Source organism: Polypterus senegalus, chromosome 11, assembly GCF_016835505.1.
Source record: "Polypterus senegalus isolate Bchr_013 chromosome 11, ASM1683550v1, whole genome shotgun sequence".
Classification (NCBI taxonomy): domain Eukaryota; kingdom Metazoa; phylum Chordata; class Cladistia; order Polypteriformes; family Polypteridae; genus Polypterus; species Polypterus senegalus.
Window position 1 is genome coordinate 93,504,384 of NC_053164.1, and position 12,408 is coordinate 93,516,791.

At 40.9% G+C, this 12,408-nt stretch overlaps 1 protein-coding gene across 1 annotated transcript in view; it reads left to right on the top strand.

The window, feature by feature from the left end:
- unc5db (unc-5 netrin receptor Db) overlaps positions 1–12,408 on the top strand; it is a 756,179-nt gene that overhangs the window by 493,415 nt on the left and 250,356 nt on the right. Inside the window, exons 3-4 of the mRNA XM_039769246.1 lie at positions 8,054–8,197; positions 8,428–8,531. Coding sequence (XP_039625180.1) covers positions 8,054–8,197; positions 8,428–8,531 — 248 coding nt within the window. The remainder of the gene's footprint in view (positions 1–8,053; positions 8,198–8,427; positions 8,532–12,408) is intronic.

Below are 12,408 nucleotides of genomic sequence, written 5' to 3' on the forward strand. Positions count from 1 at the left end.
TCACTTTACCATGGGTATCACTACTTAAAATGTTTTAAATTTCCAGAACATATCAGGCCACAATTATGACCAAGATCAAGGTTCAAGCCCCAGTATTTCACAAATAATTGTGTGACAGATGGACAGACCTTAGCATTTTATATATACACTATACCATATAGCATCATGCTCATCTGCATAAGGAAACAGAATGTTTGAGTGATAGTAATTCTCTGCCGAGACAGGAGGTGGCCCTGTTCACTAACAACCTCCCTTCTTTCCCTTCTGCAGAAAGGATAATTAACACCATTCCATCTGATGTCACATCTAGATTTCATTCACTTGGACCTGACTCTTCCTCACAGAAATCCTTAAATACGGAAGAGCCGCTATCATTAGTCTACCTTAGACAGAAGTTGGGACAACTCGGTTTGGTGTTATAACATACCTGTTTTTTTTTTTTTTTACATTTACATGTATGTATTTGGAGGACATCTTTATCTAAAGTGACTTACAACATTTATGATAAAATTGGTGACATTTATTTTAGTTTTCCAATTGAAACACAGCCAGGTCAAGTGACTTGCTAAGGTTCACATAGTGTCAGTAGCAGGATCTGAACCCACAGCCTCAGGGGGTTGGCCGCAAGGTGCCCCGAAACTCTAACCTTGTCCTATTGTTACTTATACACTACTTTAAAAGTATTTTAAAATCAATCCTAAAAGATATAGGCAGCCAGTATAATGAGGCTAAGACTGCTAAGAATTTTCTCTAAATTTAAATTCTTAATTTTCTTAATTTAAATTCTTGCTGCTCCGTTCTAAACTAATTTCAGACCAGGTATATCTTTTTTATCCTAATAGGAGTTTATTGTAGTAATTTAGATAGCTAAAGACAAAAGCATGTATTAACGTTTGAACAGCTTGTAGTGATATAAATGATCTAACTCTTGAAATGTTTCTTATGTAAAAGAACACAGTCTTAGTAATATGCTTAATATGTGATTTGAATCTAGTACAACACATAGATTCTTTACTTCTGCTATTATTTGTAAAGACAGGTGTCCTAGTTTATTTCTAAGGTTCTCACTTTTTTATTTGCTACCAATAATACATTTTGTTTTTCTTTGTAAAGTTTAAGGAAATTATTACACATCCATTTGATAATACTAGTAAGACACTACAGTTGTGCTTGAAAGTTTGTGAACCCTTTAGAATTTTCTATATTTCTGTATGAATATGACCTAAAACATCATCAGATTTTCACTCAAGTCCTAAAAGTAGATAAAGAGAAACCAGTTAAACAAATAAGTACCAAGTCGTTCTACCAAAGAATAGTTAAAGAAGAATAAAGTTAATGTTTTGGAATGGCCAAGTCAAAGTCCTGACCTTAACCCAATCGAAATGTTGTGGAAGGACCTGAAGTGAGCAGTTATTGTGAGGAAACCCACAAACATCCCAGAGTTGAAGCTGTTCTGTACGGAGGAATGGGATAAAATTCCTCCAAGCCGGTGTGCAGGAATGATCAAAAGTTACCAGAAACGTTTAGTTGCAGTTATTGCTGCAAAGGGGGGTCACACCAGATACTGAAAGAAAAGGTTCACATACTTTTGCCACTAACAAATATGTAATATTCAATCATTTTCCTTAATAAATAAATGACCAAGTATAATATTTTTGTCTCATGTGTTTAACTGGTTTCTCTTTATCTACTCTTAGGACTTGAGTGAAAATCTGATGATGTTTTAGGTCATATTTATCCAGAAATATAGAAAATTCTAAAGGGTTCACAAACTTTCAAGCACAACTGTAGGTTAGAAGATTTAGAGACTCAGGGTCATCTGGCACTATCGACAAACAAATCTAAATGTCATCTGCATAACTGTGGTATTTCAGTTTGTTTCTAATTGATCTGGCCTAATGGGAGCATGTAGATTGAGCAGACCTGTGGCACACCATACATTAAATCATAGACCTCTGATGTATTATCGCCACAACTAGCAAAGAATTTTTCTACCCGTGAAATAAGAATGATATTTAGGCACTGGCAGATGGGTTAACCCACTGTCAAAAAGAACGCTACAATAAATGGTAGCAATTGCTGCACTCAAGTCTATTAGAATAAAAACATATATTATTTGAACCAGCATCAAGCCATAAGTCATTAACTATTTTAACCAGATTAGTTTCTGTACTCTGGTTTGGTCTGAAACCTGACTGATACTCATCCAGAACAGAATTTTTATTCAAGTAGTCATTTAGTTGTTGTAAACTACTTTTTCTACAATTATACTTTAAAAAGGCAGGTTACAAACAGGTCTAAAATTGTTCAGTGCTGAAACATTAATTGAGAGTTTCTATATACCATAACTTGCACACCATTGATATATGTTTTTACCCATAGACTTAGAAGTGGGACAAGAAAACTCCTCACCATTGTGACACATAGGGGGTGCTGTCGTCCCCTTGAACCCTCAGATCAGTCGCCAGACACCAGGTAAAAGTACAAATATTGACTTTATTTAGACAATACAGTGCACAAAGCACCCTCCTCTCCACAATACTCATACAATACAATTCTCCAATACAATAATAAACAATCCTCCACTCCCAGATGCATTGCTACCCTGCCACCCAGCTCAGCTCAACGTCTGGGATCTCCCACAGTTTTTTTATAGTCCGTGACCCGGAAGTGCTTCTGAACCCGCAGTCCATGTGACTTCCCAGCACTTCCGGGTCAGATGAAAACTCCTCTTCTTCAACCCGGAAGCACGTCATTCCCTTTGTCCATGTGACTAAGACGCACTTCTGGGTTGTAGGAAAAATACTTGTTGCTCCTCCCTACAGCTCCTTCTAATGGCCCCTGTGGTATCCAGCAGGGCTGTGGATGAAAACTCCATTGTCCATAATTCCGTGCTGGTATTCGGGGCACCTCCATGCTGCAGGGAGGGCTCCACCTGGCGCCCTGGGGGTAATGGCCAGGATGACTGGCTGGCCATAGACCACACCATACCTCCAATTCGTGGAGCTGTGAAGCAGCACTTCACCATCATGCCACTCAGAGAAGTATTATATAAATGGTATTAATATTGTGAATTAAAGAAAACTAGAAAGGGAGGTGCAATTAAAATGCCTGTCTGGCAAGAGACATACCTGCTGTTAGAGGCTCCTCAAGGGGACAGACAATTTGCCTAATCACCTATTAATAGAAGCTGTCAATGTGCCAGAGTTCATCTCCTTACCTTCTGCTCGATTCATGACAATTTGCCTGCTGTGCACAACCCAGGAGTCTTCACCTGCTTGCTCACTGATGGTGACTTCTGTTGCAAGGAGAGACTGTGCAATGTGAAGTTTGGCCAAAGTGATTCTTATCAAGGTTGCCATTTGAATGTTTTAGACATCTGTGGGGCACATCTGGCCATCTGTCCTGCATCATGAAGAATAGCTTGTGCTGAAACAAAGACCATCATTAGCAGCATCCTTAATAAATGAAGTCCGATGAGTAATGATCACCTTCTGCTGCCTTTGCTAAATGCTTATAGACGGTCATTCTCCTCCTTGATCTATTTTAAGGACACAGATTATTAAGAGTTTCGCTTAATGAATTTAATGCACAGCAATAATCACTTTGCAGGATCAGTTAGATGAGAAACACCCAGCACTCTCAAAGACCTGACCACATGTGCTTCTTATCCCCTTTGAGTTACTCTTACTGGATGCACCCCTGCTATAAAGCATCTGGCCCTTGTGTCTTTGAGTTATGGAGTAGTATGTCCAATGGTGAATACAGTAGATGGAAAGATACATAGTTGAATCACAGAATACACAACGCCACAGAAACCATGAGGAACGGCAGCGTGCAACAAGCTACTTGAAAAGGTCCCACAAGACCTAGACACTACCAAAAAAAGGGTGTTTGTTCAATTCCCATGACTGTTTTACCTCAGTCAAGTTAACAGGAATGAAAGAGAGTACTCAAAAAATCCACAGATACCATAATAAAGATGCATATCTGTTTCTCAGGAAAATGGACACTACTATTTCATTGGTACTCCCTCAGCCCGGCTCCATTTTAGTTCCTACTGCTTAGGTGTCTTGTTAATGAGCATGGATGTCTCAACAAATTTTGAGAGGAAGTCTGGATTACAACATGTTGCAAAATATTAGGTGATATGATTAAGAACGTCATAAATCAGACTTGCAGTCTTTGAAATTGGAATATCACAGGAACAGGATTTCAGTGACGGATTTGTGCTATAGTGGGATTGGAGAATTGATCGGGGGGTCTGAAAATTTTCAGGATACTATGTTTGAGATAGGGTGGCAGAGTAACACAGTAGTTAATATTGATACCCCATGCCCCCCTGTCCTAAACTGCTTCCCAGAGCCATTTTAATGCATAGGCATGCTTGTCAGTTGCCTGGGGGTCCCACAAACATAGGGGCCCCATGCTAATCTATGTATGTATGTTGTGACTTGCTGTCAATAAATAAATTACTATACTATAATAAACTACAAATATTTGATATTGTGTTACAAGTGGACATTGGCATTTGCCTCTCACGGTTACCTCTGCAATCTGACGTGTGTGTATGTTTACAGATCTCACGCACTAAATAATGTAAAAGCGTAAAAGTTAATGTCACTTCAACTCAATTCTCTGCAAAGAAATTTTGCAAATGTTTGTGCTGAACACTTGAATAATAATAAGTAATTGATAGTAATTTCATATTGTGCCATTTTCGTCTATACTTATTAAATGAGTATCATTTATATATTGAAATTTTTGTGTTTTTCTAAGCTGCTGTTATATTGTTCAAACATTTGTGTTGATTAATCTTTGCTGTACAGCATGTTTTTCAATGTTTAAACGCTGATTTTGTTGAAAGTACCAATACAATAAATATATGTTTAGTTTTATCAACCATTTACATTTCTATTCCTGTGAGTGGTTGTGTAGGTAGGGGCCCCAGTGCACTGCTTTGCCTAGGGGCCTATAATGCTTTTAAGATGGCCCTGCTGCTTCCTGCTTTGTGCCTAAAACTACCAGGAGAGGCTTCAACTCTGAATTGGACTAAGTGGGTTTTGAAATGTTATCATATATTTTAGGGACAAAAATATTAAAGAGAGTAATAAACTTCTCACACACAGCAAAACTGTTAGTGTAAATTAACTCTGATAGTGTTAAAGTGTCTCTTAAAGGAGTATATAGTACGGTATAAAGTACTATAGTGTATAGTGTAGTATAAAAAGTTGCCATATATACATTTTAACTGTTAAATTAACGTATTGTGTAGTAATGCTTAAAAACAGTGTTAAGGACTATACAAATCAAGTGATCTTTGTATTTAAGGTAAACAAGTTTAGTACATTCTTATCTATCATGTGTGGTGTACGGCCAGGGTCCATGACGTTATATGCTCAGGGGAAGCAGCCATGGACGATGCAATACCTCCCCCTGGACGCTACATGGCCGCCCCCCCTGGGTTGGAGCGGTGCCTCGGTTTTCCGCAGGGCTCCTTGGGAATTGGAGTTGGAGGCAGCCCTGTTGGGTCCCGCAGGCGCTACCAGGGGGGGCTGCAGCTGGAACTCCTGAGCCCTTGTGGGCAGTGTTTTCACCACACCCTGAAATGCAGCCGGAACTCAGCAATCAAGTATCTGGAGCACTTTCAGGTGAACTATAAAAGGGGCCAGCAGCCACCACTCGATGGCCAGAGTCAGGAGGAGAGGGACAAAGCTTAGAGAAGTGGTGGTCAAAGAGAAAGGAGAAGAAGGTGTGTGGTGTGTTTCCTGGTGCTTGCACACTTGGACTGTGATGTGCCTGTGGGGATTACGGGGAAGACGTGACCCACAGGTGAAGAAAAATAAGATATTTTTATTTTATATGTGTCTCCAGTGTGAATCTGTGTCGGGTTTTTACACATGGCACAAGGGAATGGTGGCATGCTGAATGCTGATTTACTATGAAACATGAATTTCACTATACTCTCCACAAATATGTAAAAATCAAGCCTGAAACAGACTAAAAAATTCATTCAGAAACATTACATAATGAACAATCAACAATGCAATTTATTTCTATAGCACTTTTACTTACAAAGAATGTAAATCAAGGTGCTTGTGGTTGTAGTGCAAGTTCAGGTTAGCATGCAGCCTAAAAAAAGTATCATAAACAACAAAAACATAAAACAGTGTTAATGAACACAAAAATTATCCACAGATATGGTCACAAATTAAGTAGAAGGGCAAGCACTAATCAACCATCTAACAAAAGTGTTACAAAAGACTAATTTCAATTAAAAAATCCAATACAAATCACCATATCTTCCAAGACACTTGACAAAAGACTGGAAATGCAATGCCATGCCCATCATGGAACTGTTACCTGAATACTGAATAATGTTTCATAGCAACTGATGCCAATGGGCAAGGCTAGGGTCAAATTGCAGGATAAAGAAGTGGCTGGAGCAGGACACCCATTGAGTCCTGACACAGTGCTGCCCTTGCCGTGATGAAATTAAGAACAAAGCTGTTGGTATTTCTTGCCCAGAATATTGCTTAAAGGAAAGAAAATTCATCGCAAAGACTTCATTAATTAAATTACACTAAGGAAAGCAAAAATTCATGAAAAAAGCAAAAAATAAAGAAATAAATAAACAAAATTACAACATACAAAAGTATAAAACAAAAAAAAAACTAAATTTACAAAAGCAAGAGAGTACTACAAATCAACTATTAAAAAAAAAAGCCAAAATACAAAGATGGCATAACAAGAAATTGTGGTTCTAAAGGAAGAAGGTTATAAGACATCTAACTAAACCAGAAGAGATGATGAAAGAGACCAAAAGGACACAACCAGAAGGACACAACCCGTGGTTAATGCCACTGCAGCTAGGCAGTGGTGGCAGGTGTTTTAAATAGCTCCTGTGCACTGCCATAAAACCTAATGACAGCATCTGAGGGTCATTGACTAATTCAGACAAGAAACAAGAGGACACACTAGAGAATTACTATAATAAAAAAACAAATAGAAAATATTAAAACTAAGGCAAAACATAACAATTTGAAGATCCTTCATGCTCTTTATCACATATGAATGCATGAAATGCATAAATCATTTATTGCTAACCTTCAAAATATGCCAGTAATCATCATGGTGAATGCTCATTGAACTTTATGCATTCTCTGCCTATGATGGTTTTGGAGCCTACCTCGGTCCCATTGCTCATTAGGAGTCTAAGGTCTAAAAACCTTCCTTTTCTCATTTTCTTTGTTGAAGCATTTGCACACTTAACCTGTGTGATGGAAACCAGGGGCGTCAGCAAATCCCAAACACCTAAACATGATCACACAAAGTCCCAGGTTCAAATAATGAAAGGTTTATTAACCAGTTCTTCAAGAAAGTCACTCAAACACAAATACACAAGTTTTCTCTCTCCACAATACCTCTCCATTTACCACCACACTGCTCTCCTTCAGTTCAGTGTTGCTCCATGTCCTCCCAGCTCCGACTCACCCAGATAAGAGAGTGTGATCCCAGGGTAATTGCTCCCTATAGTGCCCCTTTGCGGCACCCATGGGCTGTATTGCTGGACTACATCTCTCAGCATTCCCTGCTGACTTTCATGGATGGCTGCTGCCATCTAGCATCTTAGGGGAGTATAAAGCCCCCAGCGACAACTTCCATCTTCAGTGGGCTGTCCGTCCATCCCTTCCTTCTGGTCCTTCCTTCCGGGTCTGAACCCCTTCTCCTCCCAGGCCGGGATGCCTGTCTTCCTACTAGGAGCCTCCCGTCTGGTTAATGAATCATCCCCTCTTCTGGCCAGGGTCCCCGTACCACCCATGTGGCATCTACATCTGTGATATTTCACTCACCCCTTATAATGTTCCGATTATTAATTTTATATATTGTGCGTATTTACATTTCACTCTAATAATACAATGTTTCATCTTCTATTGTGATCACAATGATTGATTTATATAAGCTGCATATATAATGCTTGACACATTAGGTGGATAACAGTTCCAACCATGCTGGGACAATGGTATTATAACAAAACTTCTTTTCATTTCAGGACTGAAGATCCGAGAGGTAATGATTAATGTGTCCAGGCAACAGGTGGAAGATTTCCATGGCCCAGAAGACTACTGGTGCCAGTGTGTGGCATGGAGCCACCTTGGAACCTCCAAGAGCCGCAAAGCCACAGTTCGCATTGCGTGTAAGTTCCCACTTTTCCACATACAGACGATGAACCTCATGATGTTAAATTCAAGTGTGTAAAATTACCTGTATAAAAAAAAGTCAGGCCAATGGCTGGCCCTTTCTAAGTCTGCAAGAACTGAGTCAAAGCCTTATGTACAGGAAACCCTGAGTAAATTAGCCTAGTTGATAAAAAAGAGTCCAACTAGCAAATGATACAAACAATAGTTTTTTCTTCCTTCTTTGCAGATTTACGGAAAAACTTTGAGCAAGACCCACAGGGCCGAGAGGTACCTATTGAGGGGATGATTGTGTTGCACTGCCGGCCTCCAGAAGGAGTTCCCATGGCTGAGGTAAGATTCAGTAGTGTGGTTTTCTCCCATAGTTGCTCACCTTATGCTGCCATTTGTGTGTGCAGTCTCTCCATTTACGGTGTGCAAAGCCTTGTCTTAAACTGAATCCAGATTTTCCATTCTATTCTAGATTTTCTGTTCTATTCTAGATACAGGGGGGCTGAAATATCAGCAGATTTTCATTTAATCCTCCTCCTCCTAGGCATTTTCTTTTAATTCACCTTTTATAAAATTGTGCTTCCTATTGATCTATTATTGCGCCTATTGTTGTGTGCTTTTAATTAATGTTAAATGCACCCATCTCTGGGTCATCCCCAAAACGAACATGAAAAGTGAAGGTGGAATAAGATTCTGGTAAAACAAAATTGATGAAAGATCTGTGAACTGGTCCAAGTGTGATTCAGTGTTGGAACAAGGAGTCCTCTAAAACTAAATGGGTATTGGTCTGAGAGGGGCACCATGCCAAATCTAAACAGCTTTCAGTTTCATACTGCTGATAAGTAAAAAATCATTGACACATTGTACTGATCTTCAACTGGAAAGGGCGAACGACTTGCATCTAAAGCAAAAGGTATTTGGATGGCTCAAGGTAATGAGATTCAATGATCTGGTTACACCAACACTAACATTTCTGGTTGGCTGGGCAAGGGCTGTGTTGAACACATGCATACTTGTGCACACCTTGATGAGACCAGCATTCCTACCATGGTGACCAGGGAAAACAGAACTACACTATTGTGAAATTCATAAGGAGAACATCTTTAAGATAGATAGATAGATAGATAGTGTGGACAGTAGGGGATGCTCCAGCTCCCCTAAAACCCAACACAAACAGGCACAGACACAATTTAAAAGGGCTAAGAGTCTTTTGTTTGTGGGATACTCTTCCCTAAGTGTTTCCCACCGTGGCCGCACGAGTCTTGGAACAATTAAGCCCAGTTTTCTTCTTTCTCTTTTTGTTACTGTCTCCACCACTCGTCCTCGCAGGCTTCATCCACGTTTCCTCTGACTCTGTCTCATCCATGTGTGGCAGTGAGCTGCCTTTTATGCTGGACCAGGGAAAGCATCCGGTGCCATTCTGTCTCCTCTAGGAAGCTTTTTCAGGCCATAGACAAAGTAAGGTGGTCCTCCCCCGAGAGCGTCCTCTTTTGATCCCAATGGACCCCTACAGGACTGCACTTCCATTTCTCTAGCAACCCTACATGTGTCCCAACTGGGTTCTCAAATGAGGACCACTACCATCTAGTGCATGGGGGATGGAACCATTTGCAAGTTCTGGCTTCCACTGGTCCATCCATTATTTTATACTAGCTAGGCACAGAGTTATCTGTATACCCAGGTGGCCAATCCATCCATCGCTCATCTCAGGCCTCCTGTCCAGGTAATAATCCATGCTCCTCCCTAATCGGGATGCCTGTTCTCCTCCTACAAATGATAGATAGATAGATAGATAGATAGATAGATAGATAGATAGATAGATAGTAAATATGGGTAGGACTTGCACCCCATCTGGAGAGCTATTTGCCTTAGTGTTTGTCCACAGTTCCCAACTTAGGACATGAATGACTGGATGGAGTACAGTAAATAAATAAGATGATAATTCTAGCTCACCTCTGTGCTTTTCTCGTTACATCTTACTCTCTTTCCTAAATTGCCCCTCAAATACCTATCTGACAGTCCTGTCCATATTAATCTCTCCTGTGCTGTTTTTTTTTTCTGCCTCCTAATAGGTCTCTCCATCCTTCTCTCTCTCTCTTTCCTTCTATCTCACTTTTTCTGTCTCTGCTTCTTGCACACCTGTCATTCAGCATGAATGGCCTCGGGGTCACAGGCTGACATCTCAGTGAGCGCTGTTTGTTTTCGCCTCACAACTAAATGAACGACCTCTATCTACTTGGCAGCCTTGCAATATTTTTGATGAGCATGGTCTTGGCATGCTGGAGACCCTGAGGGCAAACTGATTGATGAGGTTGAATTACTGTCAAAGCCTTGGCCAGGGCTGATAACTAATGTTTTGTGCTGGGCATATGGGGGTCTGAAACTGACCTGCACCTTGGCTCACAAAGACCTGAGTTCCCTCTCTGTATTGCTGATGTCCACTCAACAAAATGCCCAATACGTCGTAAGATGTTTGATTGATCTCTCCCTCAGGCAGCAGCCTGTTCGGTCTATGCTGGACAGATGTGCTCCAGAGCAAACTGCCAGTCTGGAATAAATAAAAGATGTGTGCCAATCTTGAGCCAAGCAGGCCGTAAAAGTGTAATGAACAGATCGTTCAAAGATAGATGGGGGAATAATAAGGTCATTTGGAGCATGTAAGGGGTGAATGAGCAGATCCGCATAGTGACCGCCACCCTCCTCCCAGCAGCACAACCATTTGTTAAAACTGTGTCTTTAGGTCGTGCAAATGGTGCTTTGTAATGGGTACAAATTTGCCAATTAAAGAAACTTTGCTTCCTTTTTCCTGCGCTTTTTTTTTTATTAGAATAATTCATTTCAGTCCCGCTCTCCATGCTGCAGACATTCTCTTCATTTGCTTCTTTGATGCAGCCATTGTGATGCAAAGCAGGTTTGATTCTCGTGAACAGCGAAGCTTAATTGAGCTGCCAGCACATCTGCAAATGATCGTCTTGAATCAAGTGTCCTGCCAGCCCATCAGTCCAGACGACTGTCTGTTTAACCCCTTGTCTGCTGGCAGGATCTCACTTACCACAGGGACTGTCATTCAGCTGTGCCCAAAGTGTGTTCTGCCAGGGCATTTTGGTATTTTCCTTCATGTTCTCAGTCTTTAGTCTCAAATGACATGCAGCAGATCTTACAGTAATAATTCCTAGTGCGCCATTCTACTACTTGTCTTGTTCATTTTGATTTGCTTTTTTTGTACTGTTTATCAAGTAGAATTATAGATCTCAACGAAGACTGATGGATTAGTGATTGACTCTCAATCATGAAATAAGTGGAAAATTAAAAGTCTTTATCCAAGGGATATTTCATGTTATTATTAACAATAACAATTGTGTTTATAAGGTGTGGACATGTTGGACCCGGACACCGACAGGCTGACACAGAAAGTCTCTAATAACACACGTTTATTACAACCCACACCCCCCCAAGACAACATGCAGTGCACAATCACCTAAACACAGTCTCTTAGGACTCCTCTCTGCTTCTTTGACCACCCTCAACTCCTCACTGGCAAGCTCCGTCCTTCTCCCACCCGGCTCCGGCTCCCTGATTGGAGTCAGGCGGCCCCCTTTAATCAGTCCCTGGATGTGTCGCAGGTGGCCCCTGATTAACATCCGGCAGCACTCCCAAGTGTGGTGGAAGTGCTGCATATTCAAGTCCAGGAGCTATCCAGGCGCCCCCTGGGGGTGGCCACAGTGGAGAATAGGGTTGGATCCCCCATCTCAGTGGCCCCCATACAACCCAGGGGCGCTGCCCCCTTGTGGCCTAGGGGAAAACTCTACCTTTCTTCCGGTATTTCCATATGTCCGTCATCCCGGTGGGGCAAGGTCCATGGACATCTGTCACAAAGGGAACCTTTAGTAAACAATAAAGTCAATTTCCCGAAACTAACTTTACACAACTCAGGATCACAGGGACATAAAACTAATCCTCACATGGTGTTTGGATGGTCTGCCACTCCACATATATATACACGCTCATACACCACCATTTTTAATTTCCTTAATTAACCTAACATACTTATCTTTGGGATGCAGGGGGGTGTGCCATGCAGATATTGGGAGAACATGAAAACTCATCATAGATAATAAACAATGTAATGTTCAAATCTAGAATGCATCATCGTAGGGGGTGTGGTGGACAGTTGGGGTCCTTATCCGGCAGGAATGCCTCCATAGTGGAAGGACTGGTG